This window comes from Arabidopsis lyrata, assembly GCF_000004255.2.
Source record: "Arabidopsis lyrata subsp. lyrata unplaced genomic scaffold ARALYscaffold_6, whole genome shotgun sequence".
Classification (NCBI taxonomy): domain Eukaryota; kingdom Viridiplantae; phylum Streptophyta; class Magnoliopsida; order Brassicales; family Brassicaceae; genus Arabidopsis; species Arabidopsis lyrata.
This window is the reverse complement of record NW_003302550.1, coordinates 24767814-24779502: the sequence shown is the minus strand read 5'-3', so window position 1 is coordinate 24779502 and position 11689 is coordinate 24767814. Positions and strand designations below refer to the sequence as shown.

The following is an 11689-nucleotide window of genomic DNA, read 5'->3' as shown; positions in this document are numbered from 1 at the left end:
CAAAAATAAAAGTATTAGACAAAATAGAAAAGATTCCCAAGATCTTTAGTTTGTTCACGAGAAATACATCGTCAATCCCTAAAAATTAAAACGTATCGCTTGTCTATGAAAACATATTGAAAGGGATTTTAAATCAATCTTGGCTGTACCACGAACAAAGGGATCACAACAGCAACATAATTTTTGAAAAGCTAATTAACAATAACAAGTAAGCTTTTTTTATTAGATAAATACATTGAAAAAACAAACATAAATAGCTAGTGATTTCAAGCGTTTAATTTGTTCGTTGAAAATAACTAGTTGGGGACGGCTCGAGGACATGTACGTACGTTGTGGCCGAGGTAGTGACATCGACTGCACCTATGAATCCTCGTTCCTGCATAAGGGTTCTGCAAATTCAATGTATAAAATCTTTTTAGTTCTACTTATAATATGTGAAATGAATAATTAAGTAGAATTCATTGAGAATATAAATGAGTGTTGTGAGAGAATTAAAGACATATTACTTACAGTCTTGTAGATAACTGGATAAGGACAAGTAGTGCAGTTATGTCCAATCTCTTTGCACCTTGAACACACTTGGTACTTCTCTTCCTCAGCTGTTTCTCTGTTGAGCCAGATTTCGCTCTTCACGTAATCATGTGACTTGCATATATAATGATGAAAACAATAATGTATTTGTTTATATATATGAGATTAAAAGCCAATGAGAAACATGAGAAAGAAGATTTTAGTGAATGTTTGTAATTGTACCTGAGCTGCTTTTCTACGGAAGTGTCTGTAGAATGTTGTTTTAGAGTAAAACTTTTGTCTTGTTCTTACATTCAAGTAGTACTGTTATTTGAAGCAGAAACTCGAAAGGTAAGAGGACTAGTTTTACACCATAAAAGCTGTAAAATATGTGAAGGTATAAAGAATCAATGATGAGCAATAACCATTCTGAGACAAGAATCCGAAGTTAGATACTTCGATGTTACGGTAAAAAAAAAAAAGGTTTGAATGATCGATGAGAATATAATAGCACTCAACAAGAATCTAACTTTATTAAAAAAGATAGTTGAAGCCATTACTACTAAACACAAGTGTTATCCACATTAATTATCTTGTTTGTATATGCACTTGTTGGTATCTCTTAAGTGAACTCTAAACCCTTTAGCTTCAATATATAGATTAATATGGCATGCATCATAAGTAACCCACTAATGCACACGAGTTACTCATATAATTCATATAGGTTGCATGGTTTTCTTATTAGCAATTATCCAATATGAGCAATTGGCCACATAAGTGGCACATACAAATTCAAAATGATACAGCTTATGTTTCTTCTAATGGAATCAAATACTAAATTTTATGATCAGACTTGTGTCATCATACATGTTCCACAAGATGAAATACCACTTCTCCAAAAAAAATCCAAAATGTTGCAAATCTCACAATTTACAGTATATACTCATGCATCTTAAGCATACATTTTTGTCAAAAAAAAAAAAAAAAAACTTAGCATAAATTTAGCCTTTACAACGGTAACCCCATAGAGATTGTTAAATAAGAAACTGATTCAATTCCAAGAGTACAAGAGTTTTGTTACAAACTAATTAAACCTCAAAAGCTCAAAAATCCACACGGATCGTCAGAATCATAGTATAATCTAAATAAAAAATCATATATAATTCAGCCTAGTTAAAATCACAAAATCAAACACAAGAGGTTATAGTCCTATAGAGATGCCATGAAGGGATAAAGTACATATGCAAAAGAAAACATCACATGAAGACATGTAGTCGTAATCAATACAAAGAAAAGTTAGAAGATTATGAAATACCGAATTAATAGGTCGACCGCTTCTACTGATTTGATAATGAGTGACCCACAAGTCAGGCAAGAGGATTGTTTGCTTAGCCTCTCCGTTTCTGGTCTTAGCCATATCTATATCTGTAACTCTCGAACTGATCGAAAAATGTCGCCTTCGAAAATAACATCCTCTAATTTGGTTTGGACAAGAAGATAAAAGTGTTGTTGTCTCAGTGAGGCTAGAAATTAACTCCACGTGTTGGCATAGCTTTGACCAGCGAATTTTGAACTCATTATATCGTATTTCCTTATACAGAGAAGAATTGGATAGAGACTAAAAAAAAACAAAATTAGGTATTTTTCTTTTCTTCTAAATGAGAGAGAGCATCGGCGAGAAAAACAACTATGATGAAGTAAACTAAAGAACCAGCCGTTACAAACTTGAATACCTACCTACTGATACGTCGCCGTTTGCCATAACCAAGTCCAATCAAATTCAGTCAAATCGTGTAAAACAACAATTTTTTTACAACAATTTTTTGTCTCCACAAAAGTACCTTACTTATTAATTGCAGATTAGGAGCAATTAAAGTTTCACATTAACTTATGTTAGGCGTTTAGTTTTAAAGAAGTAGCTGCTTGTTTTCCCATAGATTCAGAGGAAAAGTCTTGGATAATACAAAGAAAACAGAGACTTTTAATAACAACCAAAGATGAAATTGTGGGTTTGGATTGAATGGATCATTACTCATACTAAACAAGGAATCCCAATAATATTGAAATGTTGCTTGCAAGTTAGAAATAACAGAAATCCAGGCACTCAAAAGAAAAGAGAAACAAATTGACCTGAGAACTATGCGATATGGATACAAGCGTAAATTGGGCATTGGACCTCACCCACCAAATGCAAACAGAATCTCCTTCTTCTCTACAGATACTTTCTTGCAAGTGCACGTACTTTGGTGTCAAAATGTGACGACGTAATCCGAGAACCAGGAAGATACAAGGGGTTCAGAAGAATCTGCATGAAACAAACGATTTTGATGATGGTGATGGAAACCGAATCAGGACAGCACCAAACAACTGCGAATATACCTTTATATAAAGCTCATGCACCTCTTGAAAGAAGCTCTTGATGCCGTCCTCATTGCGAGAATCATGAAGGAGCATGAGTCGGGTATGTGTTGATAAATTAAGGAAAAAACAAATATTTACAACATCTACCACGCTGACACTATTTCGATGAATGAATGAGAAGAAGCAAACTTTTTGCACTTTAATTTCAAAGGGTCTAAAGTAGTTGCACAAACAAAAAGGATATGGCCTGCGGTAACATACACTGACACAACCAGATCGTTAAACCTGTCTACTGACTTCAAGAACCTGAGTAGTTATATGATAATGAGATGAATCCTTAAAACATAATCGAAATTTTCACTAGGGACTTTACTTACATGGCACTTGTAGTCCATGCTAGGTCTTGGACAACATCTAACGCGGCATGTAATATAAATTGGTGCAACTGAGCAGCATCTTCTCTCTGCCAAATAGAAAGAATGGTTTGAGAGACTGATTGCTATCGTTAGACAACACACTAATTGCTATCGTGGTTGAAACATATATCTACCAGCTACATGAAAGTATCAAACCAAAAAGGAGAAACTTTCAATATTAAGCAAGTATAAGCAACCCTACAATAGACCAGAGACCGATTCGTCATGCAATTCCTGTTCAGCAAGCTTACATGATCTTAAGAAAACTAAAAAAAACATTAAGACCCTAGTAAGAACAATGCCTGCTTGCTTGGTCATGAAAACAGGGTGAAACTTTATTACACCAAAAAGATGTTGAACAATAGTACTAGCCAACCTTTGCACCTCTTCTGTGACAGTTTCATAGTGGTTAAATATTGAGTGTTAAACAGTGACCAGGAAACCAAAGTCAAAAGAAGGAGCAGGGAGGTATGATGCGGACTTATTCTATTATCTTAAAGATTCCGAACCTAGAATTATGGATCCAACGGAACATGGATGTAAGAAAAATAAAAATTGAGGAGAATGGAGCAAAAAAGCAGGATCATGGAATGTACTTTGGCAGCAGATCCAACTTCAGCTTCATAGATGGGAATATCATTCCGACCCACAATAATAAAGCAGGCAGTGTTAGCCATTCAATCTTTCGTCTCTAACTAGAAGAAACTAGATCTTGTGTTCCCTGAAACACAAAATCAAAAAGAAAAAAAAAATAACTGGACATTTCACTTCAAGCACACAACTTTTCCTAAGGCATTGGAGCTCTTAAAATCAGATTTTACAACATATCAGTACAAAGAAACCTCCAAAACAAAATCTAACCAGAGATATCAACCCCATCAAAGCAATCAAAGTCTATCAGTTTCAGAGCCCAAAAACGAAAACCTGAAGCTAAGATGAGAACATACATGTAGCTGTAACGATTTGCCTTCGCCGTAAATCTGTAGAGCTCGCCGGAAACAGACTCTTCCTTCTCCAACGGAGAGAGTAGAAAAGCTTTTAGTTACCTGAATCCACGATCGTGTGGTGATGTAATTCTTTAATTCTATTAGGGGTATTTTAGTCATTTCAAATCTCGACTCCCAGTTGATTCACAGAGGTTTTCAAATGAGTTTTAGAAACTAACTCATCCATCTAAATCGTATTAAATAAAACGAACATCATTCGGCAGCTGCATCTGAATGTACAAACGAACCGCGCCATATATGAAAAATCTAACTTTCATGTTAATATATATATATAGTATATAACATATCATCAATGTGTTAACCAAGTCCAAAGCCATAGAATGATTCAAATGATACATTGACCATACACAAAGATAATCCCAATAATACCCAGGCAAAGGAAATAAGAAACAGTCAAACGGTCAATCTTGCTTGCGAGTATTTGGGGAAGGAGTGTTGAGAGGCAAGCCAAGATCTCTGCACAACTCTTCATCAGGCTGCAAGCTTCCAGGTATAGCACCAAAAGCTGTTCTTGATGCTTCAAATCCAGACGCCAAGAAATGAATATACGCAGACATATCCTCCAGGTTTTTCCCCATACTAATCGAAGACGACGCAAACACACTTTTCTTTGATATGTTTGATTCTGCTCTTGATAACCGGCTCAGATCACAGGCTTTTATAAATCGTTGTGTAGCAGCTTCCCATGATAGTTCATGCCTCTGTTGCTCTGTTAGTTGCAATGGTTGTTCCCCAAGAGCCTTGACTGTGGCTCTAACAAAACCTTTTCCATCGTCATAGGTTCTGCAGTTGGGAAACTGTTTGAAGAACTCGTTCGATATGTGATTCGCGCACACTACGATTTTTCCCATCGCCAAGGCTTCTGCAGTTGTTGTGCAGACAACGTCGGTCGTGCTGGGGTTGAGAAACACTTTATAGCTGAAACAGAAGATGGAAAAGTTTGAGCTATATATACATAGGAACATCCGATAGACTGCAAGGAAATCAATGTATAAGGTCATGATGCATATTTGAGGCTGTTAAACTAGAGACTTACTTGTGAAATAGTGAGTCAGCGTGATCACGTCCTGGGTAAACATTAACCGTCAACTCTAGTTTTCGGGCTGCTGCTTTGATCTCTTCAGAGTCCTCTCCATCACCGTATAAATCAACCTCTAACTCAGGGAGTTCCTTTTGGTGTTTCTCAAGTAGTTTAAGAAGCTCCTTGTATCCTTTGCTCCAGACCATCTTACCAATGTAGTATGCGCCTTTAGTGAAGGGCTGCTCCTGGAGCTTCTGCTGTTCTAGTTTTCTCAACCCAATCTCCAGAAACTTAGGGTTGACGCCATGAACGTTGCAGACTATAGATTTAGGGTATTCTTGAGTCGCAGCAGATAACCTGATTACCTGCAGGAGTAACATCATTGGTACAAGTCCTGATTCACATCAAAAAGACTGGCCATAATTGTGGTCACAGCCCAACAAACTGTCTTGATCCTCAAATTAAACCCAGTCATTGGATAACCATATTTAAAAACCAATATATTCACATAATTGAGCAATCACTTCATCATGTCCTAGTGGCTGTAAAGAAGTTTACCTTGTGGCAGTAAATCCCAACAACCCAACTGTTTAAGTACTTGAGGAGAAAAGCTTTGACGCGGCCTTGTTTCTCTCTTTTTACGTATTCCAAGTAGTTGGTGTGTACGATTCCTATGACGTAGTTGAACTTAGTTTTCCATTTTTTGCCATGATGAAACCATGTGAGATGCTCAGGCTCCTCGAGGGCAGCAATGTCTGCCTCTTCATCAGGAATGGCATCAGATATATCCCCAACAGGAAGAATACTTCTTTTGTCCGTAGCAAACTGCCATAAGATAATTTGAATTGCTAAGGTTGGTATAACACAGTTACAGAGTAGTACGTAAAAGTTACTGTCATACACTCAGCAAGGCGAGATGGAAACTAAACTAAGAGAGATAAAATCAGTACTTAACATGGAATTAACATTCACAGGTACCAATTAATTCACACGCAAAAAGAGAGAAAATGATATTCATGGCAAAAATATGGAAATCCATAAAATAGATACATCTACAACACGTACGAATGGTTAACAAGAAGTATGAGGAATAACGTGCATGAACATGCACATATAAGTAAGACATGAAGTATATGCAAATTCATGTAAATTACACAAAGAAATTTCAGATAGAAAAAGCACAGACGGGAAGTGAATAGAACTGAGTATATGAAAGGAAGCAGTCTGTGTTTGGTACCCAAAAGAAGATTCTTAAGAAAGGGCAAGGTGAGTCATACCTTTCCAGGATAGAAACGTATCTCAAAGCCTAAAGGAAATGAGACTCTCTCCTCAAGCCAGTGGCGGACATAAGCTTCATGCTCTGATGGGGAACTAAAAGTGATGCTATTTGGGTAGACAAGCTTTTGGTGGTTCAGTGTCAGCCATGGAATCACTAAAGTGACCCGTCTATCCCCGTCATTTGCAAGGTAGGCAGCACGGAAAAGAGGATTAACAGCAGTTCCCGTAAGCCATGGAATACTAGCTGTGGTAAATATGGCAATGTGTTGCTGCTGCTGCTGCTTCGTCATATCATCTCAAGCTAAACCTCTACTGCTGAAATATATGTACAACTCCAAAGTCCTGTAAATATATATATATATTTTAGATTTCAATCTCAAGATAGTCAACATGCAATAGAACGGATTAACTGAACATAAGCATCTTTTAACCGGAGATGGAAAAGATTTCAGTTATGTGGTTATACTGTTATAGAGAGATTCAATTTCAGAAGCGCTTCTGCTTAAGGAAGATCAAGTTGAGTAAATTATCAAACAATAGATTATTTCATCATTGAGTTGATCTGATTATTGCATCAATAATAAGGAGAATTTTCGACTACAATTCTTATTCAAACAATCTTTCACGATTCAAGCCCAAATCACGCAAGAAACACAAAGGTACCAAGTATTTACATCAATCAAACAACAACAAAATTACCAGAAGAATTTTCTAATTGAAGCCATACCTGTAGGATTCCAATTCAGAAACAACCTTTGAGTTGGGGAAAAAAGACAAGGAACAATATTCTAGGGAGAGAAGATTCTCGGAAGGTCTTCTTCTTCTCAAGTCATTGTTTCTACAAAGCTAACATGTTGGAGATTGGAGGATCCTGCGAAGACGACCAACCTGTGTTATACAAAGAACGACGAAGAATCATTAACGACTTTGCGTGTCTAGACTACGTGCCGTTTCTTTTACATTTAAACATCGTCAAGTTTCACTTTCCAAGTTAAAAAAAAAAACAAAGAAAAGTGTCGGGCTTTGATGAGTGTCATCTGGGCTAGGCCCAATAAAAATCATACGAATTTGCGTGTCTAGTAGACTACGTGCTGTTTCTTTTATATTTAAACATCATCAAGTGTCACTTTCCACGTAAAAAGCGTCGGGCTTTGATGAGTGTTATATGGGGCTATAGGAGGCCTAATCCTTGACGAGCCCACTGATTAATAAAACTGTGTGCCGTTTCTTTCCCATAAAGACGGCAGCCGGCAGGTTTAAACCGAGACTTAAGTCAAGAACAATAAAATCTGAAGCGAATTAATAATACCAAAACCGTGTCAATATTCAATTTGGTTTTACATTGGTTTGCTCAAACCGAGATTTTTTTTTTTTAACATCAAATCATAACTTTATTAATGTGAACCAAAGATTACATTGTTAAAAGATAAGGGTATGAACACAATCAAATAGATTTGTAACGAAAAAGCAAAAAAGTTAGAGAGATTTTATCCATAAAAAGCAGCTGCAGAAGGAAATAGAATAGTCATGGGAGAGTATGAGATTCAGAGTCAAGCGTTAATCTAACACCATCTTTGAAACAAGTTGGAGAGATCTCAAGTTTCTGAATCAGTTTAATTACGTCCAAAGAGATACCACGCCGCGATCAACCTGAGAAATTAAAACAGCCGAGACTGATTCAACATGTGAGTGACTGAGAGATCATTGATGAAACCCTTACACTTACCAATGATGCAGACACATCTTTAATCAAGGACAAGTCGTATCATCTTAATGCTCTAACTAAACCAACATCCAAAAGCAAGCTCTAACTAAATACTACTTGACAAACCCAGCCCTCACTAAATGCTCTTCAATGCATCTCTGTTTTATTTGCCTATGAAAACAATTTTACTATTGTAGAAACTAAGAAAGAGCTATAAGCCGGCATTACTATCAAACATTCTTACTGTCGATCGCCGCCACATTAATTATTGATCATTTTGAAACATACTACTTAACAAGTACGTACAGTCCACAAAAATAAAATAAAACGAGATGAAAATATACATTTGCCGCTAGAAGTAGAACAAACCAATCACCAACAATAGAAGAACAACACCATTCCATGGGCCCAGTACTCTTTTTCTTCTTCTTCACGTCCTCCGTTTCTTAGAAGAATTTCCCTACAATGTTTTTGTTTTCATTATTAAAAACCCCAGAATTCTAAAGATTTAAAATCTCAACGTTACCAGATTCAGGCAAAACAAAACTAGAACTGAGAAAGGAAAACTACTTGTGGTAAAGAGGTTGTTCGACTCAAAAATATAGTTAGACAGTGACAACGTATTGACACAAAAGTATGTCCAGTTTGGCTTGGATGCTTCATTACCTCATGTGAATGGCTTCGACTAGAGAGATGCTTGGTGAAACTTTTAAAGCTTTTGCCACCAACATTATCGCATAGTAAGCAATACCACTCATCCGTTTCACTGCAAGTATTCACTTCAAAAGCCCCTGAATCTGGGGGGGGGGGGGGAGTAGCTAGTTCAGCAACAGATTTGTTAGTTATTTCAACAACAACACTGTGAGAGAGGACAAACACACCCCTGCCAGAAGAGAGCTTCCCCAGAGGATGGAGTCTTGTTTAGGAGAAGAATAGGAAAACGGCCGGAAAAGGTTGTATCCATTTAAAGGTAGAGGGAAGCCTCTTGGATCGCATATGCCCAAAATATTAGCTGGGGGTGGATTCGTAGAAATCCACTGAGACATAAGCAACACCATGTCTGCGGAACCTGTTCCAGAAACTAAAGACTTGAGACTGTGTATTAATCATCCTGTAGGGATTAAGGCATAAGATGAGAAGATATTAACCATGGGGGGCGTAATAAAGAGTGATTCCTGTGGAAAAGAGAGTTTGAAGGATGTCATCATGGACGTCTGTTAGTTTGCCAACGGCGTAAATGGTGGGAGGAGCAGAGTAGCCATGAGATTCCAACAACCGACTGATGCAGGGACGGACCAGACGAGCATCAAAGCCAGGTGGAACCGGAAACATATTGATGTCCCAAAAGACCGATGTTACAGCCTCAGCCTCCTCTGGAGTAGCCTTCTACAGAAGTGAAAAAGGAAAACTATTGGTAGGAGGTTTTGAAGCAGATAAAAGGAGGTTCAAATAAAACTAAAATTTAGATATTAAAACTTGCCTCTGGTTGATGCCTCACAATGGTGGGAGGGTTCTCATCCTCGTCCCTCAATCTCGGCAAGGGTAGATAATCCTCGACAGGCAAGTAGTCCCTATACTGTTTATAAAAACAAAAAACAAATGCACATCCAGTGGAAAAGGATAAAATGGCGTCAGATTTAGCCAAGCAAAACGAGAAATGAGAAAGGGAAAACAAGTAATGGGGTTGTTTGACTCAAAAAAACGTATTGACACAACAAGTCTGTCTGGTTTGGCTAGGATGCTTAATTACCATATCTTTATGTTCTTGGGAAGAGAGATGACCGGTGAAAGTTTCAAAGCCTTCGCCATGAAGAGGTTTGCATGCTAAGCAAGACCAGGTGGCGGATTCAACCGTTTCACTGCACTTATCCTCCTGAAGTGTTCCTGACACTGCGGGAAAATAAAAAGCTAGTTGAGCAACTGGTTTTATTTCAACAACACTGTGAGAGAGGAGAAATACACCCACCTGTCAGAATTAAGTTAATCCAGCTGATGGAGTCTTCTTGTTCAGGAGAAGAATATGGAAACGGACTGAAAAGGTTGAATCCAATCTCAGGTGGAGGGAAGGCATCCGGATCGCATATGCCCAAAAGATTAGCTGGAGGTGAATTGTTGCACATCCACTTAAACATAAGCGACATGATGTCTGTCTTACCTGTTGATCAGAAGAAAAATTAGAAACTCTCTGTACAAACAGAAGAAACTAAGGGCTTAGAAACTCTCTATATAAACAGAAGAAACTAAAGACTAGAAACTCGAATATACTGACCGAAGGGGGAGTAACAAAGAATGATCCCAGTGGAAGAGAGAGCTCGAAGGATGTCAACGTGGACGTCTGTTAGTATGCCAACGGCGTAGATGGTGATAGGACCAGAGTAGCCATGAGTTTCCAACAACTGATTAATGCACGGACGGACCCGACGTGCATCAAAGCCAGGGGGAACCGGAAACTCCTTGATGTCCCAATAGACCAATGTTACAGCCTTAGCTTCTTTCCCCGTAGCCTTCTTCATCATATCGCTAAGAACAGAAATCAAAACATAGATTGACAAGGTTAAATCACACACCTATAGTAAAACGCGTGAAAACACTGCATATAATCTATAAGTGTGTCTTTTTCTTTTCTTTTTTTGTGGTCAAACAATCTATATATAGGTGTGTGAAAATGTTGTTGTTCTTGACAAGAGAAAAAGTCATCAAATGTTATTCCACCAAGTTAATAATGCTAGAATAATTTGAATAAATGTTTTTTAATATAACTGAACATAAGCATCTTAACCGCATATGGAATAGGTTTCATAGTTGTGTTATAGAGAGTTTTCAACAGAACCTATATATAGGAAGTAGGAACAATGAGATGCGTAATCATCAGACAAAATGACTAAAACCAATAGATTATTCTAATCATTCAGTTAATCAGATTATCGCATCTATTCCCAATAAGGAGAACTATTTCAACTACAATTCTATATATTCTGTGAATTCAAACGATCTTTTACAGAGCCTAAAGCGAGTCCGAAAGAATTCCAATAACATCTGAAAGAAAAAGAGTAACATTTTAAAATAATATCTGAATTCTGAGCAAGTGAGCATACCAAATTGGTTTCTTAAACCAAAAACCTTAATTCCAAAATCAATCATATCCATATTCGATGGCTGTTCTACATTGGTTTTCTCAAACCGAGATTTTCTCAAACCGAGATTTTATCCTGTTATTTGCTTTTATTTTTATGGGCCTGTGGCCTTTTTTGGGCTTTTGCCGTGTATGTTTAGGCCTGTGGCCTTTTTTTTAGACTTTTGCCATGTAATGTTAAGGCTGTTGTGGCCTTTTTCTAATGGAAGTTTAAAAAAAAAAAAAAAAAAAAAAAAAAAACATACAAGTAGTATGTGT

The 11689-nt window shown here is 37.3% G+C and overlaps 4 protein-coding genes across 6 annotated transcripts; all 4 read right to left on the bottom strand.

The window, feature by feature from the left end:
* Nucleotides 1-99: 99 nt before the first annotated feature.
* On the bottom strand, nucleotides 100-2416 carry LOC110227621. Of its 2 annotated transcripts, none has more exons than XM_021022413.1 (4): nucleotides 1826-2416; nucleotides 754-834; nucleotides 507-645; nucleotides 100-389 (listed from the first exon to the last, which is right to left on the bottom strand). In XM_021022413.1, the coding sequence occupies exons 1-4, from the start codon at nucleotides 1925-1927 to the stop codon at nucleotides 361-363; spliced, it is 351 nt and encodes a 116-aa protein (XP_020878072.1). In that variant the 5' UTR covers nucleotides 1928-2416; the 3' UTR covers nucleotides 100-360. The 2 variants fall into 2 exon arrangements, with proteins under 2 accessions (XP_020878072.1, XP_020878071.1); XM_021022412.1 differs by having other exon boundaries at nucleotides 511-645; nucleotides 1826-2320.
* Nucleotides 2417-2506: 90 nt separating this feature from the next.
* Nucleotides 2507-4346, bottom strand: LOC110227622 (trafficking protein particle complex subunit 2-like). Its single transcript, XM_021022414.1, has 6 exons — nucleotides 4235-4346; nucleotides 3884-4008; nucleotides 3249-3334; nucleotides 3116-3177; nucleotides 2890-2975; nucleotides 2507-2815 (listed from the first exon to the last, which is right to left on the bottom strand). The coding sequence occupies exons 2-6, from the start codon at nucleotides 3962-3964 to the stop codon at nucleotides 2723-2725; spliced, it is 408 nt and encodes a 135-aa protein (XP_020878073.1). The 5' UTR covers nucleotides 3965-4008; nucleotides 4235-4346; the 3' UTR covers nucleotides 2507-2722.
* Nucleotides 4347-4528: 182 nt separating this feature from the next.
* Nucleotides 4529-7581, bottom strand: LOC9309013 (digalactosyldiacylglycerol synthase 2, chloroplastic). Its single transcript, XM_021022405.1, has 5 exons — nucleotides 7321-7581; nucleotides 6593-6935; nucleotides 5874-6140; nucleotides 5331-5680; nucleotides 4529-5212 (listed from the first exon to the last, which is right to left on the bottom strand). Exons 2-5 carry the CDS (start codon nucleotides 6881-6883, stop codon nucleotides 4696-4698), a joined length of 1425 nt encoding a protein of 474 aa, XP_020878064.1. The 5' UTR covers nucleotides 6884-6935; nucleotides 7321-7581; the 3' UTR covers nucleotides 4529-4695.
* A 380-nt stretch (nucleotides 7582-7961) lies between these two features.
* On the bottom strand, nucleotides 7962-11658 carry LOC9309012. Of its 2 annotated transcripts, XR_002330886.1 has the most exons (9): nucleotides 10568-11658; nucleotides 10265-10453; nucleotides 10049-10188; nucleotides 9779-9874; nucleotides 9447-9684; nucleotides 9182-9367; nucleotides 8965-9095; nucleotides 8643-8758; nucleotides 7962-8243 (listed from the first exon to the last, which is right to left on the bottom strand). XR_002330886.1 is itself a non-coding variant. In XM_021020241.1 (8 exons), the coding sequence occupies exons 1-8, from the start codon at nucleotides 10812-10814 to the stop codon at nucleotides 8729-8731; spliced, it is 1257 nt and encodes a 418-aa protein (XP_020875900.1). In that variant the 5' UTR covers nucleotides 10815-11658; the 3' UTR covers nucleotides 8539-8728. The 2 variants fall into 2 exon arrangements, 1 of the variants encoding a protein (XP_020875900.1); XM_021020241.1 differs by lacking the exon at nucleotides 7962-8243 and having other exon boundaries at nucleotides 8539-8758.
* Between the last annotated feature and the right edge of the window lie 31 nt (nucleotides 11659-11689).

What these genes read in the sequence shown, in the direction of transcription:
- LOC110227621 (XM_021022412.1), bottom strand. Translation starts at nt 1,927, where the DNA reads ATGGCTAAGACCAGAAACGGAGAGGCTAAGCAAACAATCCTCTTGCCT. An exon ending in GCGGTCGACCTATTAATTCG is followed by an intron (nt 835 to 1,825) that starts GTATTTCATAAT and finishes TTCAAATAACAG; the next exon opens with TACTACTTGAATGTAAGAAC. An exon ending in TCCGTAGAAAAGCAGCTCAG is followed by an intron (nt 646 to 753) that starts GTACAATTACAA and finishes TATATATGCAAG; the next exon opens with TCACATGATTACGTGAAGAG.
- LOC110227622 (XM_021022414.1), bottom strand. Translation starts at nt 3,964, where the DNA reads ATGGCTAACACTGCCTGCTTTATTATTGTGGGTCGGAATGATATTCCC. An exon ending in AAGTTGGATCTGCTGCCAAA is followed by an intron (nt 3,335 to 3,883) that starts GTACATTCCATG and finishes TCTATTTGGCAG; the next exon opens with AGAGAAGATGCTGCTCAGTT. An exon ending in GCATGGACTACAAGTGCCAT is followed by an intron (nt 3,178 to 3,248) that starts GTAAGTAAAGTC and finishes ATAACTACTCAG; the next exon opens with GTTCTTGAAGTCAGTAGACA.
- LOC9309013 (XM_021022405.1), bottom strand. Translation starts at nt 6,883, where the DNA reads ATGACGAAGCAGCAGCAGCAGCAACACATTGCCATATTTACCACAGCT. An exon ending in TACGTTTCTATCCTGGAAAG is followed by an intron (nt 6,141 to 6,592) that starts GTATGACTCACC and finishes ATCTTATGGCAG; the next exon opens with TTTGCTACGGACAAAAGAAG. An exon ending in GCTGACTCACTATTTCACAA is followed by an intron (nt 5,213 to 5,330) that starts GTAAGTCTCTAG and finishes CTTCTGTTTCAG; the next exon opens with CTATAAAGTGTTTCTCAACC.
- LOC9309012 (XM_021020241.1), bottom strand. Translation starts at nt 10,814, where the DNA reads ATGATGAAGAAGGCTACGGGGAAAGAAGCTAAGGCTGTAACATTGGTC. An exon ending in GGGAAGCTCTCTTCTGGCAG is followed by an intron (nt 9,096 to 9,181) that starts GGGTGTGTTTGT and finishes CCCCCCCCCCAG; the next exon opens with ATTCAGGGGCTTTTGAAGTG. An exon ending in GTCGAAGCCATTCACATGAG is followed by an intron (nt 8,759 to 8,964) that starts GTAATGAAGCAT and finishes AAAACATTGTAG; the next exon opens with GGAAATTCTTCTAAGAAACG.